Source organism: Procambarus clarkii, chromosome 32 (genome assembly GCF_040958095.1).
Source record: "Procambarus clarkii isolate CNS0578487 chromosome 32, FALCON_Pclarkii_2.0, whole genome shotgun sequence".
Classification (NCBI taxonomy): Eukaryota; Metazoa; Arthropoda; class Malacostraca; order Decapoda; family Cambaridae; genus Procambarus; species Procambarus clarkii.
This window is the reverse complement of record NC_091181.1, coordinates 37,585,085-37,607,992: the sequence shown is the minus strand read 5'-3', so window position 1 is coordinate 37,607,992 and position 22,908 is coordinate 37,585,085. Positions and strand designations below refer to the sequence as shown.

At 36.6% G+C, this 22,908-nt stretch overlaps 1 protein-coding gene across 3 annotated transcripts in view; it reads left to right on the top strand.

Annotated features, from left to right (window-relative positions):
- Nucleotides 1-19,967, top strand: part of LOC138370635 (LIM domain kinase 1-like) — a 51,962-nt gene extending 31,995 nt beyond the window's left edge. For 2 of the 3 annotated variants that reach the window (XM_069335249.1, XM_069335248.1), the window contains 7 exons: nucleotides 278-373; nucleotides 1,929-2,186; nucleotides 3,772-3,878; nucleotides 5,844-5,949; nucleotides 6,437-6,591; nucleotides 7,154-7,260; nucleotides 8,433-11,698. In XM_069335249.1, the coding sequence (XP_069191350.1) occupies nucleotides 278-373; nucleotides 1,929-2,186; nucleotides 3,772-3,878; nucleotides 5,844-5,949; nucleotides 6,437-6,591; nucleotides 7,154-7,260; nucleotides 8,433-8,854 (1,251 nt within the window). In that variant the 3' untranslated portion in view covers nucleotides 8,855-11,698. Of the gene's footprint in view, nucleotides 1-277; nucleotides 374-1,928; nucleotides 2,187-3,771; nucleotides 3,879-5,843; nucleotides 5,950-6,436; nucleotides 6,592-7,153; nucleotides 7,261-8,432; nucleotides 11,699-15,624 lie in introns of those variants that run through there. The other variant, XR_011230184.1, reaches the window with a different exon arrangement.
- The last annotated feature ends 2,941 nt before the right edge of the window (nucleotides 19,968-22,908 follow it).

The window sequence follows — 22,908 nt, the reverse complement described above, 5'->3', positions numbered from 1 at the left end:
TGTACTAATTCAAGTTCTTGATAGATGGATCTGTCAAAGGTCTTGATAGATCTTTGTCAAAGATGTTTTCATGTGTAGCATTTACAGTTTGATGAGATGTCACCTACGTAATTTTTAAACATCTTAGAAAGTCAAAGATGATTCATTGATTATTATGTAATTCAGCATCATCTGAATACAATGAAAGAACATTAAGTTTTAATATAAAAGCAAGTGTTTTGTCAAGTAAATTGTGGGAAAAAATGGACATCTATATATCTTATTAATATTTTTCCAGGTTTACAAAATGACACACTCAGAAACAGGGGAGGTTATGGTGTTGAAGGAGCTGTACAGAGTAGATGAACAAGCCCAGAAAAATTTTCTTAAGGAGGTATGTGTCACTCTGGTTACTTTGTTAATTATAATTTTGTTATACATTTGCAGCAGATGCTTTTAGTTATTGTTAAATTATTTCTACCCATAGCAGGAATTTAATTCATGGTTCAGGGTACAGTGTATTACCTTCTTTATTACAGACAGCATCATGTTATGAACTTGTTAAACTATGGGCTAAATAAAGCTAGAAGCTGACATTGTTCTTTTAGTTGGCTGGAATGGCTCGGTTGATTCAAAGTGATACTGCGATCAGTAGCTCAAGTTTTTGTTGGGAATGGTGATGTGTTGCCATGTATATATTTTCTAAAATAATTGTGTCACAAACCTTTGTGCTTTTTAAAAATACCTGCTTTAAATCGGAAAATGTTAAGTTCTCAAGAGGGTTTCAAGAACCACCTTAGTGGAAGTTTTTTTTCAATCAACCCTGTGGCTGATAGTGCTTTGGAACTTTGTTGCCAATGTGACACTTGTGAGAAGGAGATAAGTAGCTATTTGTGTTATACTTGATTCTGATTCATGCATCTTTATCTAACTTGGGAATGAAGTCATGAAAAGGGATCATTCTATTCTTCCACTGAAGGCATAAGTCTTCTCTGTAAGCAATGTTTGGCATGTTCCCAAGGGGCTTTCCCTTGCCAAGTTCCAGGATGCAAAACAAGGCCTGAAAGTCTGGATGCCAAAGTGATAGTTCTAAGCAGTCACTAACATAACTCTGTCAGGAGTTCCAACAAAGAAGAGCAAACAATACCTGTGACATTTAAAAAAAAAAAATTGTCAAATGGATGGTCATAGCCACTCTTCCAAGGTTTGATCTGTTGGGTACACCGAACAGTGGAATTAAAGTCCGCCCCAATACACACACACAAGGTGATGTAATAACCAAATGGACCCTTGTGAATGAAGTGGTATGAGCTCACCAAGCTAAGCCACTGTTGTGCACAGCTGCCAGAATTTGGACAATGAGTGTTATGTTAATCATCCTGGGCTAAACCAAATCTTCCCCGGTGGCTCCCTAGCACCTTAATGATCTGCAGGGACCACATGAAAAATTCCCTGTGGCACTAGTTCCAGAATGTCGTTATACCTTCTGTGCATGATCTGGCTATAGACTTGATGGATCTTAACAAAGGGAGCAGCCAGGTGGCGAAACTCAGGAAGTTGAAATAAGTTCAAAATGATGTACTTCCTTTAATTAAAATTAACTTTCTTTCCACACCAGAAAAAATACAGTACTGTATAGAGAAAATTTACATAATTTATTGTATATTAATAAGCTCCAGTTAGCTCTTTATTTTTTTAGGGTAAATAGTAACCTTTTATAAGGGAGGCTTCTAGTTATAAAAGTACTGTACAGTAATCCAAGAGCCAAGTGTAGATGTAATTTACTTAGAATTAGGAGATAGATTAAAACTTTTTAGACTAACAAGTTTATTATGAACTAAGTGTAAGTTTTATCATTTTCTCAGATATTGTTTTTGTATTTGCTGTATACTGTATAAAAATGTGAGTTATTTATTACTGTAATGTATTTATCGTTGTAATTTTTTCAGGTTGCAGTCCTAAGAAGTTTAAGTCACAAGAATGTCTTGAGATTTATAGGGGTATTATACAAGGACCGTAAACTTCACCTGCTCACTGAATATATTAGTGGAGGAACGTTAAAGGAAATTATCCATAACCTAGAAGAGACTTTACCTTGGGATCAACGAATTAGTTTTGCTAAAGACATAGCCTCAGGCATGGCATACCTACATAATTGTGATATTATTCATAGAGATCTTAACTCCAACAACTGCCTAGTCAGAGAAGTAAGACCTTGTATTAAGTTTGATATAATAATGAGAAATGCTTGTGAGATTGAAGTTTTGGAGAATTTGAGGCCTGGCTAGGAATGAAGATTTCCCTTCTTATTATATTTTTCTCCACCTCTGCATGTTTACTAATTGTGTTTCCTGGGGTTTTCCTCTGGGCATTTATATAATATTTGGATGTATTTTAATTTGTTTTCTTGGGTTTGTTGGATTAATCTGTGCATATACTTGTACTTTAGGCTTGTATTGAGCTCTCCTCAAGCTCAAACTACTGACCTTCCTTGGCTGCAGCCCAATAACAGTTACCTAGCTCCTTAGTATCTATTTACTGCTAGGTAAACACAGATATTAGGCAAGCAGAAATGGGCCCAACCAGTTCTGTCCCACCCAGGAATCGAACCCAAAATTCTCGATTGTATCACACTAAAAATTTAAACCATTGATATTCTGCTAAACACGTGTCTTTCAGCTAGGGTAAAGTCATGGGTCCCCTCAACTACTTTTTATTTTATAAGAGAAATAAAGAAGTGTGTTCAATAACTTTTTTGGGAAAATATCTATGGTATGAATTGAAAAAGATGTTTAATTATGAAATGGCACATTACTCAAGTCTTTATATAGATATTAACCAAAATACATGTATGTCATGAGTCAAAGGTAGTGTGAGTGTAAGAGTGATCACTTGGGCAAAATTGGTCAGCCAAATAGTTATATCCTGTCTATAAAGGAGTTTGATTAATATAAAAATGTGTGTCCTATTTTTCGTCACCCGTGTGACTAATATTTTTAAAGGTGTTGCAATATTGATCTACACTTTAATCCATGGCCAGGATACCTGGTGTTGGGAGTCATCTCCTGGGGTCCTTGGGATTATAAGTTAGGGGTCAACTCACATTCTGATGCTCTTTTACTATAGATGACTATAAAACACCTTTAAATGTATTCTATATTAAGCTGTTAAGCTTAGGAACATTGTATTCCACGTAAATCACTAAGATAAAATATTAATGTCAGAAAATATTAATTGTTTATGTTAAAAGTTCCCAATCCACAAACATCAGGTCATGCTTAAATCTTTCATAATAAGCTTTACAAACAAAATTTGGACTCGGTTTTCTTAAACCTAACATGCTTTTTTTTTTTTTTAATTTTGCATGTTGTTTATTATGTATCTTTTAGATTTATTCATGTTAAATTTATAGACAGTATTTTAAGGTTTTAATTTTGTGGGTTTTGTTTTATGGCATGCTTTTAGCATGGGACTATTGTCCAATGCAACACTTTACTTAACCTCATCCTTCTTTGTATTTATATTTGGTTGCTCAAGCTAACTTCTATAAACTTCACTTAGGCAATATTGCAGCACTTGAGGTATGTTTGAGGTTACTGGTGGCTGAAATGTTTTGCAGAAGTTGTCTGCATTACACTGCTTTACACAAGGCACAGTGTAATATAACTACTGTAAAAATAAGAAGCTTTGCAAATGTAACATTAGGCAACAATTTTTCAGTCATTTGTTGACTTTTCTAATTACGGTACTATATTCTGTGCCTCAGTACTTACATCCTGTGTATTTTTTCAGGATAAAAGGGTTGTTGTTGCAGACTTTGGTTTGGCAAGAATTATGCCACAAAACAATTGGACAGCTGAAAGGAAAAAATTTGGAAAAAAATATGCAAGAAAAAAGAGGTAAAATGCAAGATGCATGTATTTGGTTTCTCTTTTACTCTCATGCATATATCTACCCATTTTTTTTTTTTTTAGTCATATAGGTGCAAATATCTCATTCATGCCTCAAAAAATTGGTTAGTTTCTGAGTCAAGGCCCATTGAATTTTCTAATGGCTAGAACTCTTATTTCCCACAAGGCTCTCACGACATGTGTGTAGGGACAAAAAACTGCCTATTCTTATGCCTGCTCACTTTAATACGAAGGAATAGATAGTTTCAAACACCCTGCAAGCAAAAATTAGAAATATCCAAGACTGAATTATAGCTTTGGAACCTGCAGGTCTGTAAGTGTATGAAAAGGATATACCAAAATTCCCTGGGTGACACCACTGTTAACACAAATGTTTGGAGGGGCCACCTACTCGCTTTTTGTCCTGGTATTCGGCTGTCACACCTAGCAAACCTATCATGTTTGCTCTGCATTGCCGATTAAGTTTTCTTTTGTCTGGGTTCTCCTAGAAATTATATCAGTTCTGGGGATGTTCTAAATTTTGTAGTGTTCACACTGAGGTACACCAGTCTTGCATACTACTGCTGGTAGCTATCTAATGCAGCTATGTTTTAAAATTTTGTTCCTTGGCACTGTTTAACAATGACTGCAGGACCACTGATATACTTTCTGGGGTTGCTTTCAGCTTGATTCAGCCCCTGGAGCTATATCTTGAGTCTGGGCTTTCTTTACCCTAAGTCTTTGGCATTTAATATTGAAACAACCATACTCTTTTGGGTTTTGCTTATGAATATAGTGTGGCTTCTTTTTTATTTTTTTTTATTTTTTTTAAGTCCAGTGCTGCCCTAGCCTAGTCTTTATTCTTATTGTAAGTGAGCTAAGTGATATATGCTGAGTGCGTTCCCTTTTCTACCAGGATCCTGCTTCAAGGCTCAATCTGGGTTTGGGGACTGACTCTTGTGTTCTCTATCAGGGCTGGTCATGATTACTATTTATTGCTCCTCAACAGGTGGTTGTGTGTTTGCTGCCTTGCCCTCTGACTTACTGTACTTAAGCTTGCCTAGTGATTAGTCTCTTTAATATTCTTTATATTTGATTGTATATTATGAGAAGATCTAAATCTTTATATTACAATTTTTTTATTGCTTATAGAGCTCAAAAAGTATGGCAGCCCAATTACACTTTTCTCTTGCATGGTATGCTTTATGAGGCCTGTCTATGAACTATGCCTCATGCTTTTATACTCAATATTCTGTTTTTGGGGCTTGGTATACACTTTGAGTGTATACATGTGGGAGTGCTCAAAGTGCATACCAAGTGCAGTACATCTCAATACTGCTCTGCTTCTAATAATAGACCTCTTTGAGTATGCATGTGTAATGAAATTGTATGTATGTCTATGTTGATGGTGGCTTGCATTAGACTGCCTGTAATCTACCTTTCCTTGGTGCATGATCTTCTTGGGGTTATCTTGAGATGATTTCGGGGCTTTTAATGTCCCCGCGGCCCCGTCCTCGACCAGGCCTCCACCCCCAGGAAGCAGCCTGTGACAGCTGACTAACACCCAGGTACCTATTTTACTGCTAGGTAACAGGGGCATAGGGTGAAAGAAACTCTGCCCATTGTTTCTCACCGGCACCTGGGATCGAACCCAGGACCACAGGATCACAAGTCCCGCATGCTGTCCGCTCGGTCGACCGGCTCCCCAAATAATAGTAACACTTGCAAAAATCCGTCACTATGAAAAGTGGTGAGAGTGTGGCAGGTAATACAAGTCTTGGTGAACAATATAGATGCTGGCTATGGCAGTATCTGAGGGTCATTCATGTTTCACTGTGCTCAAAATGCTATTTATTTGTGTCAGATAAGGCAGACTGGCTTATATCATCATCATCATCATAAGACATCATTATTAAACTATTGATTTAAGATTAGTGGCAGTGTAAGAATTTCTTTGTTTGTAATTTACAATAGATACACTGTTGTGGGCAACCCCTATTGGATGGCACCAGAGATGATGAAAGGAAACAAATATGACGAGAAGGTGGATATCTTCAGTTTTGGTATCATTTTATGTGAGGTAAGTTCATAGTTACAATTACTGTCTTTCTGGAAAATATTTTTCATGATATTAATATATTGTACATATTTTAGCTCAAAGAGTTATAATGTAAATTTTTTTATTTGGAGACTTTTTAAATGAAAATTGAACTATCAGGTATCAAGTCTTATTCATCATTATTGTATTTAGCAGTGATTCATTTTAAAATGTTCAGAAAATAATTGACATATAGTTTACAAAGGATTACAAAGTATTCAAGCAACAGACTAGATTCAAACAGCTGGTTGTGTATGGAAAACTTATGGTGGTACACATTATACAAAGAGTGAATTTGAAGGGAAGCCTTTGTGTAATCTGCTTTAAAATACATACATGCTATTACTCTGTACATATATACATACATTATCCTTACCATGTTTCCTACTTAACAATGTTTTGGAATATGTATTTAATATAATAATTATTTAATCCTCATGTATATTCAAAGTTCCTTTTGGTATAACAGATTATTGGGCGAGTTGAAGCAGATCCTGATTACATGCCACGCTCCATGGATTTTGGTCTTAATGAAACAGTCTTTCATGCTAAATATTGCCAAGATTGTCCTGAACCGTTCTACAAGATTGCTTTCATGTGTTGCAATACCAATCCAGATGCCAGGTATTTTTGTTTACTGTTCTGTGGTACACAACTCAGGTTGTGCTGCAAATAGGTGCCATGTAAATAGCTCATATATGTGTTTCATGATAATCTGTTAAATGAATATTATCTTTGTTGACTAGACCACACACTAGAAGGTGAAGGGACGATGACGTTTCGGTCCATCCTGGACCATTCTCAAGTCAATCGACTTGAGAATGGTCCAGGACGGACCGAAACGTCGTTGTCCCTTCACCTTCTAGTGTGTGGTCTGGTCAACATACTTTAGCCATGTTATTGTGACTCATCGCCTGCAATATTATCTCTATCTTTTTATGTGACTTATGCACTTCATTTATCTAAAAATATCTTTACATCTTTTATGGTAACTTTCAATAAATCATGTAAAATAGTGAATTATTTTTTGTTATTTGTATAATATATCTGGTATATCTGGTTTTTCACTTGTAAAGCTTTTATATAATAAGGAAAATTTATTATATTAAAATCTTAGAAGATTTTATCTGAATAATATACATATACAGTATGTGGATAAATTTTATGATTGTTTATCCAATTACAGACCAGCATTTGAGATACTGGAAGTTTGGTTAGAGGGATTAGCAATGCATTTCGCTGTTGGTGTTCCTCTTCCTGCCAATCTTCTGGCTGACATATATACATTTAATGGTATGATCAAAATGGATTATATTCTTATTAATGAATTTTTGTTTACCTGAGTAATCATCTAACATTATTGAATTGAATTTCATTAAATTTAGGTTTTATGTATATAATTACAGTAAGTCTTTGCAAAAATAAATTGATCTTACTCTAAAGTTAGCCCTCAATATGCACATGTGTAAAGTAACCACCAGGTAAATCAAACTTGTTACATTGTAAACTTTCTTATTCAAATTACTGCATATTACAAGATGTCCAAATATGAGAGTTAGCCTGATAGTAAACTTTTCCTCATTTGTACAATTTTTCCTCCCCTCCCTCTTCCCCACACTCACTCTTTTTTTAGTGAAATATATGGTATAGATCGTATTTGCCAGAGCTAATTTTTATATATCTTTTTCCTCTACTGTTTTAGAAAGATTTACAAACACTGTAAGGCATATGCGGGCTTACCTTATGATAAATAAATCCATATTAAATTAAAAGTCACATTAAAATACTGTACTTAGTGGCATTTGTGACTCGGTGAGAAGACTAAAGATAAGCAAAGTTGGTATATGGCCTGTTTTTACCATATACAGTGGAACCTCGAATAGCAAATTTAATCCATTCCGGTACCGAGCTTGTAATGTGAAACGGTCGTCTTTCAAAACGAATTTCCCCATTTAAAATAATGGAAATCAAATTAATCCATTCTACCACCGTAAAACATGAATATGATATTCGATGTTTTAAATGATGGAGCAGCCTACCTTACATACACTGAATAAACCTTTATAACATTTTTCTTTCTTTAATTTTTTTTTTTTTTTTTTTTTTTTTTTTAATAGCAAAAGGCTCGTTCAGTGTTTGTCAGGTCGGCTGCTCCATCTTTCTTAAAAAAAAAAAATTGAAAAATTTGAAAAACTGACAAAATTCCATAAAGGTTCGTTAAGTGTTTGTCGGGTAGGATGCTCCATAATGACAATCTTTCTTTGTTTCAAATGTGTTCAATTTGTTTTGTATTTTTCATTTATTTATTAATAATGGAGCAGCATACCTGACAAACACCGAACGAAGTCATTCCTTGTTTGGCTGCAATAGAACTATACCTAGTTCTTATAATAATGAGCAACTAAAAAGTAAACTCAAATTTCAGTTTAGATGTGAATCCTATTCATCGTATATTTCTTTTCCAGGCCGAAGTAATAGCAGTTCTTCCGAAGCATCTACACCCGAAGCTCCAACATCAGATTCAAGACACCCTCCACCTCTCTTACGCACTATAAGTGAAGGGACTTATTCCACCACTAATAGTCTAAACCGTGATTGTTCATCATCATGTGCCAGGAGAGATCATAGTAGTTTTGATACTCAAGATATGCTTCTTAATGATGCAAGTTGGAAGCTAAGGGAAAGCTTAGATTTAGGAAAACTAGATATTTTGAAGCCAAGTTGGAGTCCTGGTGAAAACCTGGATGAAACAGATTCTGTTACAAAAAATTCTAGTGCAAAGACTGAAGGAAATTTAGATAAAGATTCCATTCCAGATACACTGTCGTCTCTCTCTCGGCCACAGGCCAGCAGCTTGGTGGGGGATGTAGAGTGTACACCACTATGATTTTTTTCATTTTTTTTTAAGAGATTTGTTATGTTTGCAATAATGTACAGGAAAATTTGTTGCAAAAAAGTTAATAATTTTTTCTATGGAATTACATTGGAAGTATTTAACAAAAAATTGGTACAAAGTTGACTTATAGCATTCCCATGATAGTGATGTTAGTGGAGTAGAATTGTAATCCATAAGTGGTTATAATAATAATTATTTATCACTGATGCTGTTTCCCTGTTTGTTGAAAACCCCACAGCAGATGCTCATCCTTGGACAGGTGATGCCTCATATGGAAGACCCTCAAGTATAGAACCCATGAGGAAGGTATACCAAGAGATATCTGCCTCTCACTTGTTAAACTGCAAGGTAAAAAAAAAAAAATCAAAGGTGAAAGTGACTTCTTCCCCCCTTTAACAATGGTGAAAGAGACTTCCTGTCCTTTTATCAAATGTGAAAGTGACCTGTCCTTTTATCAAGTTCCTGTTAGTGTTTTCCTCCTCTGAACATAGCATAATAGGGGACAGCAATTTCATATGCTTTAATAACTAGAAAACATTTATATTTTCTTTGTGATATCTAAATAATTATTTTCCTTATTGTTAAAGTAAAATAATCATTTGACAGTGTGCCAACTCTTCTCCTTTAAAAACTTCTTCCTTTTCCTATTCTAAAATATAATGCAAGAAATTTAAAATCATAAAAAAATAATACTGACAATCAAATTTGGCAAATCGTTAAAAATGGTGTATTGAAATAGTGATTTTATTGTTAATTGTGCAGGTTACATTAGTATAATATGACAAACCATTATCAATACGCTTTCAGATACAAACATCGTAATTTTTTATATATTTTATAATTATCTGTATATTTATTTATTAATAATTTAGAGCTAGTATGATAAAAAGTAGCCAAGATATAATGTAATAACGAGAATGACAACATATGACTAGTCTTCAGTAATTTTATATTACTCTAATGAAAATTGGTTAGTTTACAGTAATGTTAAGATTGATGATGCATGCAAGTAGTGGGCATGGTATTGACCTTTGTTCAGATGGATTTGTGTGTCTGGGCTGGTTAGATGTGTGTAGAGCTTGCTCTAGTGAATGTGAGAGCCAATCATTAATGTATTAATTAATTCTAGAATTCACCTAAGTTCTGGTTTTGCATGTTGCATCATCTGATTACACGTAATCTGAAGAATATGATTATTTTAATTGTAATTTCAAATTGAAAATTGACATAAAATATTGTTAATCAAACAATGAGACATAAATAACAGAAGTTTTGCTCAAACAGAAGCAGTAGCTTGGAAATGTTAAGCAAACACTTGCTTATGTGAATATCCCACACCTGCCAGAAAATAAATGTATGCTGCATTTGAGGCCTTATTATTGTATTGTAGCAAGCTTAGTGTACCATAGTGAACAATACCTTGCCAACCATGTTAGGATCTTGAATAATAATTAACATTTTAAGCTGAATGTCAACCCTTATCCAGGACAGATTCAGATATGTAACGGTAAAATTTGTTATTGTTAATTTATCCGAATATCGTGTATCCTAATGTGTTAGGCTGTATAGTTAAAAGTGTGTTGATCTCATGATTAACTTTTAAGATTTTATCGGAATAAAAGCAAGCTTGTCTTTCCAGCCTCTTGGGATTGAACCTGGATCTTTGAAGCAGGCTTGTTTTTCCAGCTTTGTATGATTGAACCTGGAAGTAGGCTTCTCTTTCCAGTTTCTTTGGATTTAATCATACTTGTAAAGTATCTGAGCAGGCTTGTCTTTCCAGCTACTGGGGTTGTACTTGGGGTCTTTGAAGCAAGTTTATCTTTCTGGCTTTTCAGGGTTGATCCTGGGTTTCTGAAGCTGTAAACAAAGGGCTTTATTTGTAAACAAAGCACCTTGCTCAAAAATTTCCATGGAACTGCTTGTGTGTTTTAATGGAAAAATAATAGTAATATAATATAAGCATGCACGACTTATAATTCCTATAACTGGAGGCCATGCGTATGAGTGGGCATGGAATTAGGCAAGTACTGTACTCACTGACACCTTCCCATGTGTAAAATATTACCTAATATGTATTGGGATTTATTGTGGTAGCATTGAGATTGAAGAATTGGAGTGGAGGTTATGAATAATATACTGTGTTGTCTTGGTTTGTTGCAGTGATTGATGGTTGTAACTTTGACTCAAGTTGCTAGCTGTATAAGGCATGTTAGATTATAATTGTTGCACGTGACAGGGTTAAAAATAGTGCTGTGTTGTAGGTAATGGTTATGCTGCATGTTGTGGATCCAAGAGATTTCATTGCTTTTCGCAAAAGCGCATGCGATTTTTTACATAAGAAATTTGTATAGGGCTATAGCAGGCATCATTGATGATGGTAACTTCTGCTGTTAATGTTGAGGACATCAATAAATCTTGTGATTAATGGGTACTGCAAGTGCTTTGGTAGGGTGATTGTGGTGTCATGCTGGGACAGGTTCTATAGATGATACATTGCAACAAATGTTGCATTTGCTAGGGACAGTATTCTATTGTGAATATCACATTGTAATGTACAGGGTTGTAAGCTGCCATAGTATTTATGATAGTACTGGCTATATAATAAATGTAATCTATCTACAAATAATTTGTGCTGTTGTACAATATTTTTTGACGTGACATTTATTGGGAATTATGATGCTAAGCTTGACCTTGCTCTTATCAATGCAGAACTTATTACGGTCTACAAATTTAAACTCTGTCGAACTTAGTGAACTTGTAGTGATGTATACATTGCATTTTAATGCTTTGAACATTCTATTTAGTATTGCTGGAATATATATTTGAACTATTTGATATTTAACACTTTATTAATACCAAAATAATGCATCATTGAACCCATAATTAAAGAAGCTGTAAGACACCTGTTCCATAATTTCCAAAAATGGAATGAAATTTTATTTCATTTTGAGGGTCAACTTCAGGGTATGCGAAGATTCTTTGTGACAACTTAACTTAGAATCTTAAGACAATTCTCAAGACACATAAGTTTCCTTAGTCTTAGGATAATTCTTAAAGACCTAAAACTTTAAAGAAAAGTCTTAAGCAAATTCTTAACAGACAAGTTACTCTCTTTTTTTTTCTCATAATTTTTGTTGAGTGGAATTCGAGCATGTCAAAAGCATCGTCTGAGGCTGGGTTAGTGACGGCCAAGTAGCAGCTCTAAGTGAAGTATATGGAAAGATAGTTCCAATTGTGCTTAGCCCTGTGACACCCATGTCTTGTGGGTTGTGGTTTACCTGCATAATCATTGTACCGTAGCCAGCATTGCATGTAACCTATTTAACTTACAGAATGAATAGCTTCTATATACAATAAAAATTAAACTACAGAATTTAAATTAAGATAATACTGTACAGTATATGCATAATATATATATATAATAATTTTTCTGGGGAGCCCCTTGAGGCTCCCCTGAAGCCATCTTGCTGAAATGGCATCCAACTGCTAGCTCAGATCAGTCACAGAGTTGTGTTAGACTTACCAGGGGACCAAAGCCAGAACCTGCCCCCCCTCCCTTCACACAGGTGCACAGAGTGGGTGACACTGCTACTCAACCGGGAAAGCATCCAGAAAGTCCACGAACCAACATAGACCATTTGTCAGGTTCAAAGAGACTGCTGCCTTGAAATTACAATACTTCCTAAACAATGTAAACAAACTATCGAATCTCTCAAAACTAGTGCTAGCTCCATCAGTAATAACCCCTTGCCAATAGGGGGGCAGGCCCAAAGGTCCAGGTCTCCCCAACCTACCAAGCCAGTTCTGTCACTGACATGAAAACCAACAATTGTCCACTGTGGGGTTCCTGGGGTCACCGACAAGTCGCATGGGTCCTGCTGCTACTAAGCTAAGTGCCAACCATCCTAGGACTCTGTCCTGCAGAAGCCATTTGCTTGGTATTTTTCTACATTTAGTTTAACGCAAACCAGACAGAAACACGCTCTTGAAGCTATGTGAACCTGGTTTGTAAGGCACTTAGAGCAGCATGTGCTCATGGCTACCTTCCCTGTGTGCTTCCTAATGCTGTCCCTCCAATGACAGTTCTCTTTTCTGGTGTGCTCAATAGCTTACATTTTCAAGGCTAGACCACCTTCGATGCATCAGGGGTCTTTGCCCCCCCCCCCCCCCTTTCTATCTAGAGGGAGGGCCAAATACGAGTGAACTTTAAGTGCACTCCAACCAGCCAAAATATTTGCTTCAAACCAAAGGTCTGTCTAGAGGAAGGGGGGAAAGGGGGGGGCCTCTATCTAGACCCTTGGTTTGAGGCAAATATTTTGGCTGGTTGGAGTGCACTTAAAGCTCACTCGTATTTTACACTGCATGCCGAGGACAACCTTTGCAGCCCCATTAAAGAGGCTGTGTTGGTCTACTTATATAATTACGGGTGAGCATCCCCAGTGCCTCAGTGTCCTGTTTGGTCAGTCCTTCAGTCCTTGGTGATCCTTGTGGGTGTCAGTGTTGTTTATGGATATTGCCTCCCAACCAGCTCACACCTTATGTGAGTTGGAGGACTGTTCAGTGTTCATTGTCTGTGCAACGGGGCGATGATAATTCTTTCTGCCATTGCAATGCTGCCTGTTGGGCTGGTGACATCCACAACTCTGAGGTGTGGGTGTAACGAGCGCAACAGCAAATATGGGACCTGGCCCCTCCAGTATTTTTCATGTGTATATTATTTGATACCTCATTTGTCTCCTTTCTAGGGAGTACATTTTGAGGGCTTTGAGATGATCCTGATAGTTCAGGTGCTTTTTTGTCTATGCCGTATATGTTCTCTGTATTCCATAATGACAAAATTTTATTTAAAAAACTTATTCTTGTTACTTTTTCATTTTAAAAAACTCATATCCATGCTGCATACATAAACTGACAATAAAATTATATAAAAAAATCCTGTTGCTTTCATTTAAAAATACAAAACATAATTTTTTTTTTTCATTTTTATCTATTTCAATTGTTGACTAGCTGAAGAAAAATTAAGTTTGACAACCATTTCAAAAGTGGTGTGGATTCTAATGACTTTTAGAAGCAGTGTGTTATGGCTCTGCTCTATGTCTTCACTAGTAGAGCCATACCGAGATAACTTATCAGGATCTTTTCATTATGGCTCATGACCATGCCAATTGCTAAATACGGCTTTGAAGTGCTGATCTAATCTTTGTCTTTCTTTTAGCCAATGTCGTAATGTTAGTACCAGCTGGCTCCTCATATCTCGTGAATTAATTCCTTATTTTGTGTCCAAGCAGTGTACTGACATAATAGTCTCAAGGCTGAAAAAGGTTTTAACACTTCTTGCATGTGCTGAGCGAGGCTATAGCACACTCTTCTCTTTCCACCCACCCCCCTAAGATTTGGTGCAGCTTCTGTCATTCATGCACACTTGAATGACGTGCGTTTTTTACCGTGTTTCGGGTATTTTTGACCAGTTACTCTTTTTGAGCCACTCAGTGATTGCCTGTTTGTTCCTGCTCTTTCCCAACAGGTGGGGATTGATGCAGCTGCATGCCCTTGCCTTTTCTGTCAGCTGCCCTTGTGGCAGATGATGTGCAGGCTCACTCATCCTTAACTATGGATGTGCATTTTCTTGCCCTCATTAAGCCCTTTTTTTTTTTTGGCTCCATGAGAACGTTTATTTGCATGGCTAGGAGTCTGGTGCAGGTGCCTAGTTGCCTGCCATGGCTCTCCTAGAAAACCAGCATTAGATATAATGAATTGCCTCTGTTTGGGTGGGTCCCAGTGGTTCCCTGATCTCTCCCTTCCAGGTTGTTGGCTGGGTGTTGTCTACACACCTACTCCAGAATTCCAGTGGAAGGCTGGAGGGAACTGAAAGCTCTGGATCGCCTGTCTTCCCAAACTGGTAGGGGTGGGTAGTGTTAACTGGCCCTTGCTTTTGTAGAGAGATTTGATTGTTTGTTTACATTGTTTAGGGAATTTATTTGGTGGTTTTGAGGCTTTGGTCGCTTTGGACCCAGCAGTGGTCTATATTGGTTCGTTAATTTTCTGGATGCACTTTGTGTGGTGGCAGAATGTCACCTACTCTCCGCACCGATGTGAAGGGGTCAGATTGTCTCTGGTCGTTGTAGACCAAACAAAACCCCCACAGCTGGTGTGACCCAGTACTAGTACAGGTAGTTGGGAGCCATCTCAGCAATATATCTTCAGGGAGCCACAGGGACTTTCCCAGAAAGAGGCATTTCATTACATTCAACACTTTTTTTTTTGGGGGGGGGGAGTTGTTGACATGTATTTATTCATGATTATAAAGATAACTTGCTTATATACCATTGCAACCACATTAAAAAAGTAAACACGTACGCAGATCATGGGGTAAATATGTAAAATCATAAATTAATGAATCTATTTGCCAATGTTTAACTCTCCACTACAGCCTATTTGTTAAATTTTCCATGAATAATAGTTCAAACTGTTGCATGTCAGTTTAGTCATAATATATTTATGAATTGGAATAATTTCCTTGCCTTACTCAAGGCAGGTAATATTCCCATTATGACTCCTCGTGTTAATGTGTTGTGCTAAATGAAAAAAAAAAAGTTTAGCCAGTTTTCTGATTTCTGTATTATTGCTGAGAATTTTTTAAATATTATATATACAGTATTGTATATGAAACAATAGTAAAGTTCTAAGTGTCATGCTATCTAAATTTTTAATTTCACATTTGTTGACACATGTAAACTTTCATTTAAATTTCAAATTTTCAGTCATATTGAGCATCCTAGCAGCAGTTACCTCAATCCAGAACTACCTCTTGTTCAGTAAGTAGTAAGACATTTGCATGGATGTGTATACATATATATATATATACTGTTTTTGCAGCACCAGAAATCTTTCAGGCAGTAGAATTTAATATTTTATATGGTAAATAATGTACAGTATATATATATTTATCCTCATGATTTAAATATCTTGGACATATTTTTGTATTTCTGTATATTTGTTTTGATTAAAATTTATTTTTCAAAATACTGTACCTAAATTCTCTGAATCTATTAAAATCTATATGATAGAAATTATTGATTAAACTTTAAAATTAATGAAATTGGATCAAACAGGTTTAGCTTTTGAATTAAATGAATATCTGTATGATACACAAAGTGGGCAAATCATCATGAAACGTAACAGATCGTAGCATAGCTCTGCTTCCCATCTTCAACTACCTCCCTCTAAAATTTTTGGATTGATAAATTTAACAGTCAGATAATACAATAAAAAAGTATGACTGCCAAAAACAAACTTCTTGGGAGGGCTTTCTTTTTCTTGTATTTGCTGCCTTGTAAGTGTTACATGTGTAATATCACACCATGCCCTTGCAAGTCAGAATATAACCTAATGCAGACCAAAAACCAAAACCTGGTCCACTCACAGAGGCACAGGAAGCAGGGACACTTGATCACCCAAATGAAGAGAATAGACTGCCAAAAATGTAGGGCAAGTTGAAATTAAATGACTACAAGAAAATATTAGTAACACTGACAACAATAAACATGGTAGTTAGGTCATTACCCCTGCTAGTTACACACCACCACTACCAGGTGGCAGCTCCATTGAAATTGAAGACCACCAAATCAAAATACCAGTCATGTGCCTGGTGTGGACCCTTCCACAAGTGCTCTTCATGTGGCCACCTTCTTTCAGGTCCCAGTTTCTCCAAATAAGTGTTGGCCATCGTTTGGACTTTGTCCTGCATGGGCCTATGTTTGTATTTGTTAAATTTTCATATCTGCTTCATGAGTATATAGTTTTCAGCTTTCACAATTCACTAGCTGCATGTCTTAAAGGTTCACTTTCCTAAGCATTTGCTGACAGTGCCCCTGCCTTGCCAGTATTGCTTTCCTGGGGGGTTCGGGTGTCTGTTCTTTAGAGATCGTCTTCCTGTTGAGGGGTCTTTCACTTTCTCTGTGTGGGTGGTCGCCAAGTGGATTGCACTAAAAGAACAGGTTGTTGAAGTCAGTTCCATCTACAACTTAAGAAAATTATGATGAAAATATTAATGTTGAGAGAGATAATTTGTATGTCAGATGTAAAGGGAGGCGAGGCATAAAGAGCTAGTTTTCACTCCCCTTTTCGTCACCGATAGGTAAGCACTCCTCTGTGAAAATCGTGGGTAGGGGCAGACGGGTTTATTCTTATTTTGAGGTGTGCGAGGGTTAGCACTGGACCTGCAGTGCGCGCTACCTATGCCTTCCTCAGCTGTCCCTAGCATTTGCGAGGGCAATCTTGCCATGGTTGCCTTCTGGGCTTCAGGACCTCATTTGGTATTGGCGTCTTGACCTCAACGTGGTTTACAGATGTCCCCTCCCCTTTCATGGGCTTGGTTTCCTGTTTGCAGTCCCCAGACTGTTTTTTGGCTGTCTGATTACCTTATTCTTAGGGTTGACTTACCTTTTCCCACCCTGCCCTGCACTAGAATATGTTTGTTTGACTTTGCTCTCATCCCTGGCTTCTTCCCTGTTCTACTTTGGTTTTGTTATATTCTGGTGTTGTTCTCCAATCAGCATTTTGGTGGCATGGTTGCCTTGACTTGGTGCTGGATTTTTGCACCCCATTCTGTGGTTAGAGCTGTGACAGCTTTGCTCTGGTTCTTGTCCTCTTTTCCTCCTTTGGGTGGTGGTGGTTCTCTTTGGCTCATATGGCTTGATGATGAGCTGTCCTCACCCATATTTGGATTTGGCTAGATTCCTTTCCCTTGCATCCACCTCTTCTTTTCCCCACTCCTGTTTTGTGTGGTGGCTGAATCAGCAGTATTTGTCTGCAGCTTCTCTGTTATGGTATGGTGCAGTTGGTTTTTGTCCTTGCTGCATTGGGAGGCAGTCTTCCGGAGATTTAGTCTCACCTTTTCCCTGGTTATGGTAGGTGCATCTGGTGGTGCCAGATTTTTTGTGGTTCGTCCCTTTATTTAACAATGCTCTGGGGTGAAGTCTAGCCCATTTCTCTGATTTATGGACTCACGATGCTTGACCCTTCCAGGTGGTGTTTTGGATCTGTGGTGTGGGTGGCTTTTGACCCTCCTCCCTTTTTGGTGTCAGCGGTCCTAGGCTTGTTGTCTCTCCTGCAGCTCTGTTCAATCATTTTGCGTTGGTTGGATGCTGCAGTTAACACCCACTGAGGTCAAATAGGTGTCCCATTCTTGTCCTTATTCTCATGTGGGTCCCTTATGATCCTAAAGTTTATTCCTAGCTTCTCAGGCTTGTTCCTTTATTATCTATCTGACTTTTCATGTGACCACCTTCAGTCTGGTCAACTTCTCTGGTTTGTTCTTTTCAACCTTAGGGTCTATAAGGTGTGGGCTCCATTGGCCCTTTGGCTGCTTCTAACTTGCTGATTCCTCTTCAGGCTTTTCAGGGTATGCTCCTCTGCACACATCCTGTTCCAGGTTCTTTGGCTCTGGGTTGGGATTTTGTGCTAAATTCTCCTCTGGCTTCTCCAGGTGGCTGATTGGTTCCTCTTCATTGGGAGTTCAGTGAGCTCATCACAAGGTTTGGCTGTGTGGGTACCTGTTCACACAGGTCCACACAGAGCCAGAGTCACCAAGGACTCTATTCTTTAAATGGGCCATGGGATGCTTTGAGTGATGCATTGTTTGTTGATCTGGTTTCTTTAGTGCAGTGTTAGAAGGCCAGTTTGCCTCAGATTGTAGCAGTCTATTTTTAGCAGGCCTGTGGTCTACTCTCAGGCTCGTGACGTCCATAGGTTAATGGTTTTGTCCCGAGTCTTCTCTCATGTCTCAGGCTCTTATTTTGCTGGCTGCTTTTCTTCACCCCTAGCAAGGCCTGTTCTTATTTTGTTCTTTCTCTGTGGTTAAATGGCATCAGGGAGCAACCAATGGAGCCTGTATTGGTTGCAATGTTGAATGTAAAGAAATGCCTCTTTCTGGCAAGTCCCTCGGTGGCTCTCTGTTCCTGCCCTTCCCCTTTCAGGGGCTTTGGTTGCTTTGGGAGGTGTATGTCTGATGTGTTGACATTGGAGATCCTCAAGCTCCCAGGGCTGCCACATGGTTGCAGGTTGTGTAACTAGCAGGGTTAATGACCTAACATTTTTTTTTCAGTTTTATTTTGGCTCACCATATCTTTCTGGTGATCTGTTATCTTGGTTTGGGTGGTCAAGTATCCCTTGTTCTTTGCACCTCTCAGAGTGAGTCAGGTTTGGGCCTAAGGTCTGCTGTAGGTGATATTCTGACTCATAAGGGTCTGGTGTGACATGGTACATATAAAGCTTACCTTGCAGCAAGCACCAGGGGAGCTACCAAGGCCCCCATCAGAAAGGGGCATTGCATTACATTCAACAATGGATTTTTGTAATAGTTTATCATATGCATTATATTCACAAGAATACTTGGTTATTTCAGTAAATCATATTGTTGAATTCTAAAGAAGATAGCCACTTAATAATGCATTATTATTTAGGTGTAATGCAGAGAGTACACAAATTACAAAAAACAATATACTAGGAAACTTGTTAAGGAACTATTGTATGGATAAATTTAACTACACAAAAGAAGTCATTAAGTTTTGTTTATCTATGACTTGGTAGATAAAACATTTTAAAATGTAATAATTTTTGTATCTGTCCTTTCTATCTGCTGTATGTTATGAAATACATGTGTGTATCTAGAGTGTTTAAGCGACAACTGCAACACTTGCTGTGTAATAGTGTGTGTCAAATCACTGTACAGTACTGTTATTGTGAAAAATTACTGATTTCATGCATTCTGGGGACTATGTTCATACTCATGTTTTAAGGAAGAGGGAGGAAGCGGAGGTTAAGGGAGCTGTATCTCCCGTAACCTACACACCTGTAATAAATGCTATGGAGGGTAGATCTTTAAGCTTAAGTTACATAACATTTGCCCTTATTTTATACCTTACTAAATTTCCTGAGCAAAATCATGCACAGTAATCTTCATTTATTCTGTATGTTGTGCTAAAGGATAGTGTTGAAACACTACACATCATGATGTTCCGTAAAACATCTTTAGGACTACAAGTATAAAAAAAATTCTTATAAGCTTTTTGTTATTTGGTAGAGTAAATTTATATAATATTTATTTGTCGACTTTGTTTCCAGCTCCCCCTAGAAGACTGCACTATGATGCTAGTCCTTCCATCATTGTTTAAGATTGTTACAACACTTTTTTTTCTTTTACTTCTGATAACCATGGCAATTTTAATCTTTAATATTCATTCATTTTAGTACAGTCTCGTAGTCTCATTAATTAATTAAATAATTAATTTTTTTTTTTTTTTTAAGAATTTTCCTTTTCTCAGTATTTGGGCATATGTTTGCTTTTGAATATCCTTTAAAATTGGCTGATGCTATTTTCTGTAATTTTCTTGATTTATGGAGTATATTGAAGGCAAGGTTAGTGCAGATAATACTGATTTACACAGTAAAGTGTTTGCATTAATTAAACAAAAATCTTAAAAGTTTTATTGGCAAAGTTGCCCAAAACAGTTTTAAATATTTTATAAAAAAAATAGTAAATTTTAAAAATTGAATTTAAAGTACAGTACAGTACTGTATATACTATAAGTACTCTAATTTATGAACAATAGCAATGGTTATTTAATGTTTTTCCCTATAATCTACTAACACCAGGAGGTTTTAAGACTGAGCCTTTTAATCACTAGTTAATCTACAAAAATATTTTTGCAAAGCAGCGATGCAATGGTAGGATAAGATTATAACATTTTGTGTTATGCAGAAAATTGAATACTACTGTCAATCCAAAACAGAGATGGCTCGCCATTGAGTGCTTTTAGTTTTGTGAAGGTGGGAGACATTGCACTAAATATCAAATGAAGATATTCTCCAATGCTTGGACAGTATATACTGTATCATGGGCGTCGTGCTTGAGTCTGAGGGCATTACGTTCTTCTCTGGGCTCGATCTTTGTGCTAAATGTAGAGCTTTATTCCTCCATGATAGATGTGACCCGTATTGTCTTCAGCACTTTGTGAAACTCTGCTGCCAACCTCACTCAAATTTATATGTATAGGGTTTTAACCATTATCACTGTTTCTGACTTCACAAATTGTCTTTTACAATCTTTCAGCGTTTGAATACACTTTTTACCTGCCTCAATCTCTCTCAGTCTTCACGATATATTTCCACATGTTATACCACATGTTCTAACAAGTATAAATTCTCTTTTGCAAAGTCTCGACATGTAAAAATCAAATTCTTCACACATCCTAATGTTTTAAAGCAACTATTCCTTAAACATTTCAGTATACATTCCCATTCTGTTATTTTCCTTGATGGCTCTAAATCTCCTACTGGCAAAGGGATATTTTTTGTTTTCTCAAGACATCATATATGAGTCACATTTCCTAGGAAACTGATATTCTTACCTCTGAATGATACTCAGTTTTATATGCTCTTAAAAAGTTTGTATTATTAAAACAAATATTTTTTATTGGTGTTGTAGACTACAATAACCTCATCTGGCTATTAAATCTTTTAACCCCGCTCAATGTTTTGGTTATGGAAATACAATATTATTTATGGATATCCTATATTTAGCAACAAGTGATGTTTTGCTTGGTACCTAGTAATATTTGCATAAACTCCAATGAACTAATGATTTTCCAACCCGTTCTCGCAAATTTAATAAGTCAATATTGACTTATTAAATATGTGCATAGGTGACATACTTAACATAATAGATACCCTTAAAAAGATTCATAGAAAACACCAACCTTACCTAACCTACTTAGTATGTTAAGATAAGCATCTTATTGCTTCGTAATTACAATTATTACCTAACCTATAATAGGTATAGGTTAAGTAATAATTGTAATTACGAAGCAATAAGATGCTTATCTTATGATACTAACAAGGTTAGGTAAGGTTGGTGTTTTCTATGAATCTTTTTAAGGGTATCTATTATGTTTAGTATATCACCTATGCACGTAGTTAATAAGTCAATATTGACTACGAATTTGCGAGAACGGGTTGGATTTTCAGATTGTTACATACTCTTGAATCATATTCCTTTCACAGATTACTGCCCAGTAATACATTCAGGCCTATTTACATGATGGAGAGAGAAATGTGTAGCTTAATCCAATAATACTCTGCCTTCACACAAAACAAAAATAGGACACTTAATTAGCTCACTTGCATATTGGCTATACTGTACTAGATTGACTCTTGGTCATTTAATTGGAAAAAAATCTGCATGGAAGAAAACCATATGAATTGGGTAACAAATATGGATGAAAGTGAGATGTACTTTGTCCATGGTGAGTAAAAGAATACTGAATTTGTGTCAGCATATTGTGGGTGTAGCATAGGCCCACTGGATGTGTTAGATTACTAGTGTATGTATTTTTTGCTCAAATTGCTTTAATTTGTATAACTCGGTGGGGGTTTGCGTATGCAGTATACTCTGTAACATTTGTCTCTAAGGCATTCTCAGTATAATTTGTCTGTGCAGCCAAATTAATACAGTCAAGTCTGTAGCATTCTCAATACCATTTGTATCTCCAGCACAGTCAACAGTATTTGTCTACAGAATGGTCAATACCATTTACTTGCCTGCAGAATTGTCAATACTGTACTGTATAATGTAGGTAAAGGAATAACAAAATCTGTAAATTATTATTAAAAGGTGTATATTTCAATACTTAATGGCTTTTTATTAGTGTGTATATTTCCCACACATTGAAGCTGAATTGTGCTTGTAGAATTCCTCTCAGTCATTTAATTTACTGACCACAACTTCATTCTCAAGATCAAGATCTGAAGGCCCAACAGCAATGCCAGAAACTGTTACAGAAGTTCTAAGTTTTGCTTGGCTGTTGAATATAGGTATATTACATTCACTTGTGACATAGAAAAGTAAAAAAAAATAATGGACCAGTTCGTACGCCTCACGGAGTAAATGGACGAAAGGAGGACAGGAAACCTATGGTTTAACAGTGTAAGGAAGAAAAGGAAAGGAGAGAGAAAAAAGACATGGAATAAGTAAAGGGACATGGATA